At 56.5% G+C, this 4,108-nt stretch overlaps 1 protein-coding gene across 1 annotated transcript; it reads right to left on the bottom strand.

Annotated features, from left to right (window-relative positions):
• Nucleotides 1-997: 997 nt before the first annotated feature.
• Nucleotides 998-3,689, bottom strand: LOC127028885 (outer dense fiber protein 3-like). The gene is made up of 6 exons (XM_050914538.1): nucleotides 3,573-3,689; nucleotides 2,611-2,811; nucleotides 2,287-2,388; nucleotides 1,912-2,033; nucleotides 1,341-1,481; nucleotides 998-1,084 (listed from the first exon to the last, which is right to left on the bottom strand). The coding sequence occupies exons 1-6, from the start codon at nucleotides 3,676-3,678 to the stop codon at nucleotides 998-1,000; spliced, it is 759 nt and encodes a 252-aa protein (XP_050770495.1). The 5' UTR covers nucleotides 3,679-3,689.
• Nucleotides 3,690-4,108: the final 419 nt, after the last annotated feature.

The raw sequence follows: 4,108 nt of genomic DNA, 5'->3' as shown, positions 1-4,108 counted from the left end.
ACTGTACCAGCTACTGAGAAGAAAATTAACTCTGTCCCAGCCAAAACCAGGCCACCTGGGAAGAAAACTGATCATCACTCCAGCCTCTGAAGAGCCTTTTTCCCCTCCTCTGTTCATCCTCAGGGTTTACACCTAAGGCTTGAACATGCTGGAGATCTTCCAGGTATGGACCTTCCCCCAACATAGACAATGCTCTTTGGGTAGCTACCTCGGAAGAGTCGGGGGCTGCTCCCTGGGACTTCACCTGTCTCCAGAGGAAACCAAGATGCTCCGGGAGATGTCCTGGAAGAGTATCGGGGTGCTAGCATGCATGGACCTGCATCCAACCTAGGCAATGCTCTTTGGGTTTCTTCATTAGAAGTGTCTGGGGCTGCTACCTGGGAATTCCGCTGTCTCCAGAAGAAACCCAAATGCTCCGGGAGATTCGTGGGAGGAGTCCTGGGGAGCTACCGGGAATGGACCTGCCCCTAACATTGACAAAACTCTTTGGGTAGCTACCTTGGAGGAGTCTGGGCCTGCTCTCTGGGAATTCACCTGTCTCCAGAGGAGGCCAACACACTCCTGGAGCTGCCTGGGAGGAATCCTGGGGAGCTACCAAGCCTGGACCTTCCCCCAGCATACACAATGCTCTTTGCGTAGCGACCTTAGAAGCGTTGGGGGCTGCTACCTGGGAATTCTCCTCTCTCCAGGAGAAACCAAAAGTGCTCCTGGAGCTGCCTGGGAGGAGTCCTGGGGAGCTACCGGGCATGGACCTGCCTCCAAAAGCGACAAAACTCCATGAATGGCTTCATATAAACGTGAAGCACTTCATGTCAGTGCTCTGCCTCGCTTACACTGTTGATCTCGGTGCTCTCCCCTCGTCCTCATCTTGCAATGTTTTGGCTGAGGCCTAGACATGAGATGGAGAGAGCCGATCGTCCTCACTCCCGCACACCCCCTCTCCCCGCAGCTGAAGGTGAACAGACCAGATCTTTGGCGATATGTTGTTTTATTAGACTCATAGCGGAGAAATTAGAGGAGTTGTGTAGAGGGAATGTCGGAGTCCAAAAGTGGGAGCGGGTGCCTGGGGCTTGATCAGCGTCACCTGGAAGGGGAAAAGGGAGAAGAAAAAAAGGGTGACCGTGGTGGCCTCTTCTCAAGACGACTTGTACTTCAGTGAGGCTGTCTGGCATAACGAGTTGATGTACGTGCATTTGCCGTTTGTTGTGCGTTGCTGTGTGCATGCCTGGGCACTTTTAGCTAGGGTGGTCTTGAGTTCTCAGAAGCCCCATCGGAAGGGGGAGATGCTTAAGGGCTGGTTGTTGCAAAGCAGAGGAGGAGAGGCGGGCAGGCTGCCTTACCTTTCCCGGGCAGTAGTCTGCCGGCCCCGGCTTCACTGTTTTGTCTCCTCCAAGTCTGCTTTTGGTTCCCATCGTGTACATGGGAGCCCTCTTTTTGTAGACGTCCAGTTCCACCTTGGGGAATGCAGCAGGACCTGGCGTCTGGAAGAGAGGCAGGCAGGTTGTTGGGTACAAAAGGCAAGTGTTGATTCTTGCCGGGTGCCCACGCGGGCAGCGCTAGTTGAGCTGGCTGGCCAGAGAAGTGGTGTGAGAGGCAGGGAGCGATTGGAACAAGGGCACCTCCTGTTGCCCTGCAGAGAGGCAGATTTCCCCGAGGAGGAGGGAGATTCCCATTAGTGCCCATGAGCTTTGCCCCACCAAAACTGTTAGTGTTGGAAAGCGAGGGACTGCAGGTGTCAGTGTCGCTGCCTAGAGCAGGAGAGCCAGGGGAGCCGGGGCTTCTTGGCTTTTACCTCTGGTGCAGGGAAGTGTGCGTCAAGAGAGGCTGCAGCAGGCGTTGGAGCCCTTCTGCCCTGAGGAGAGCAGCTGAGCTTCAGTTGCCGACGCGAGAGAGCAGAGAAGCGTAGCTCACCTTGGAGAGGTCTTCAGCAAAGCCATTGTGCTTACTCTTCCCTTTCATGGAGTAGCACGGGCTGGCGTGGGTGTAGGCTGTGTTGGGTCCCACCAGCCTAGGCAGGGTGTAGGTGCCAGGACCTGGAAGGGGAATGGGAAGAGAGCGTGTGTGAGTCCTGCGGGGAGAGGAGCAGTGCCTGGGGGGGAGAGCAGCAGCTTGCCAAGCCTGCTGCGAGGAGCAGGAAGGATGTCTTGCCCCTCCTCCCAATGCCTCCGTCTTCTATTGCCCGGCAGCTCCACAACCGACAAATCTGCTCCACACACATCTGTCCAGCAGGTTTTCCCTGGAGGACACGCAGGCTGCAAGTGTGTGTTTGTCCCCGCGTTCCCTTACCTGGAGGTTGGCCGGTTTTGACGGCCTTGTGCCGGAAGGCCATGGACTGCGCCGGCGCGCATTTGTAGAGGTGTTTGTTGGCCTTGTCGGTGGAGTAGTCGCCTAGGGCAGAGGAGAAGCGGAGAAAAGCAGTGAAGCTGGGCTCTTTTCCTCAAGCCAGAGAGGAAAGGTGAGGAGGAGGTGCTCAGCCTTGTTTGCTTTCTGTCTGGAAAGCTCTGAAGCTCCTTGAGGGCGGGAGCGGATGGTTTTGTACCCCGGTAGCACAGGGCAAAAGGAAGGCGTGCTTGTCTTGCCTGGAAGAAGTGCTGGAGAAATGGTACTCACTTGGTCCCGGGGTGATCTCGCTCTTTATCTTGGGAAGGCCGCACATGGGCTGTGCTGGAGCCACGTACTTCCCGTTCCTGGTGATGGAGGGCTGGACGTAGTACCGAGGACCCGGAGAGCAGCTGTCTGCGACGGGAGGTTTCGGCCCTTGACATGTGTAGGCAGGGGCTTTGGTTTTGGTGGGGTTGTGAGCCAGGTAACCTAGGAAGAAAAGCCTGTGAAAGGACACCTGCCTGCAACTCCCTATTTCAAGCTAGGTTCTGAGTGGAGTAGTTGGAGTGGCCTGCCTCAAGAAGTTCCCCTCCTGCGTGATTTCTTCCTCCAAGAAGGACACCAGCAGGCCAATACAATGGGACACTACCTTCCAGCCAGAACGATGTAGGCACTGTGCAATGAATCAGCATATCACCAAAATGCTATTCTTAGCAAGTATTAAACCCCCAAACACTTGCTAAGCTAACTTAAAAAGCAAATGTCAAGGTGGCCTCTGGGACGTTTTGCTTTGCTGGAGCCCCGATGGGAAAGAAATTGAAACTTCCCTGCTATTACGGAGGAGGAGAAGAAGAAAGTGAAGGAGAAGAAGCGGAGGAGATGAAAAAGGAGGAGGAGAAGAAGAGAAGGAGGAGGAGAAGGAAAAAAAGAAGAGGAGGAGAAGAAAAAAAGGAAGAGGAGAGGAAGAAAAGGGTGAGGTGGGAGCAACAAGTTTGGAGCAAAGATGCAGAACAAGCTTCCTCCTGCGCAGTCAGGGTTAAGGCGCCGCTAAGGCCACCTCTGTGCTCAGCGGAGGCAGGCAGCTCTTTGCCGGGGCTCTCCCAGGAGCAGCCGGAGCCTTCCTCTGGCAGGCCTGTGTCCTTGCTGCAGCTGAGAGCAGGGAGGCTTGGAGCAAAGGGGAATGGAGCTGTGGCTGCTTGTCCCCTGGAGGCAGTGGAAGTGGTGCACCCCCCTGGCGACGGTGGCTTTACCTGTTGTCCCGGGGATTGCGTACTTGGGTCCCGGGCTGGTGAACTGGGCCATGATGGGGCCGCGTGGGCGATGAGGTCTCCAGGTGCCCACCCAGGCTCCGTCCATGTTGGAGGGGGCTACAAAGCCTACGGCAAGAGCAGGAGAGTTGCTGAGGGCCTTCCCTGGCAGAGGCCCGGTGTGAAACCTCCCCGGGAGGAGCAGCAACGCTTCAGCTTTCTCAGCCTTGGCCGTCGGACTGGGTGCGGATGAGCTAGTCGGCTGCTGCAGCTCTCGGTCACAGAGCGCGGCGAGAGTGAGGGCAGGCAGCGATCGGGCAGGAGAGGCTGTGGTGTCAGCTGCCAGGCGGCCTTGGGGAGAGGCCTTGGCTCGTCATGGAGACGCACTGTGACATCATAGAGGCTCCTGGCGCCTGTCATATGTGCTGTTGCATCATACGGCTGATCGGGAGCAGGGGATGCCCAGCTCGCAGGGCCAGACCTTCATGAGGTCTGCACGGCGGAAACGTGCAATGAGGGAAAAAGCGATGTGCTTTTTG

The sequence above is a fragment of the Gymnogyps californianus genome, unplaced genomic scaffold (genome assembly GCF_018139145.2).
Source record: "Gymnogyps californianus isolate 813 unplaced genomic scaffold, ASM1813914v2 HiC_scaffold_47, whole genome shotgun sequence".
In the NCBI taxonomy this organism is placed as follows: Eukaryota; Metazoa; Chordata; class Aves; order Accipitriformes; family Cathartidae; genus Gymnogyps; species Gymnogyps californianus.
The sequence above is the reverse complement of the archived record's forward strand: the minus strand, read 5'-3'. Positions and strand labels throughout refer to the sequence as shown.

Coding starts and splice junctions, on each gene's coding strand:
- LOC127028885 (XM_050914538.1), bottom strand. CDS start 3,678: ATGGACGGAGCCTGGGTGGGCACCTGGAGACCTCATCGCCCACGCGGC. Junction 2,389..2,610: donor CGAGATCACCCCGGGACCAA/GTGAGTACCATT, acceptor CCTCTGCCCTAG/GCGACTACTCCACCGACAAG. Junction 2,034..2,286: donor CAAAACCGGCCAACCTCCAG/GTAAGGGAACGC, acceptor TTCCCCTTCCAG/GTCCTGGCACCTACACCCTG.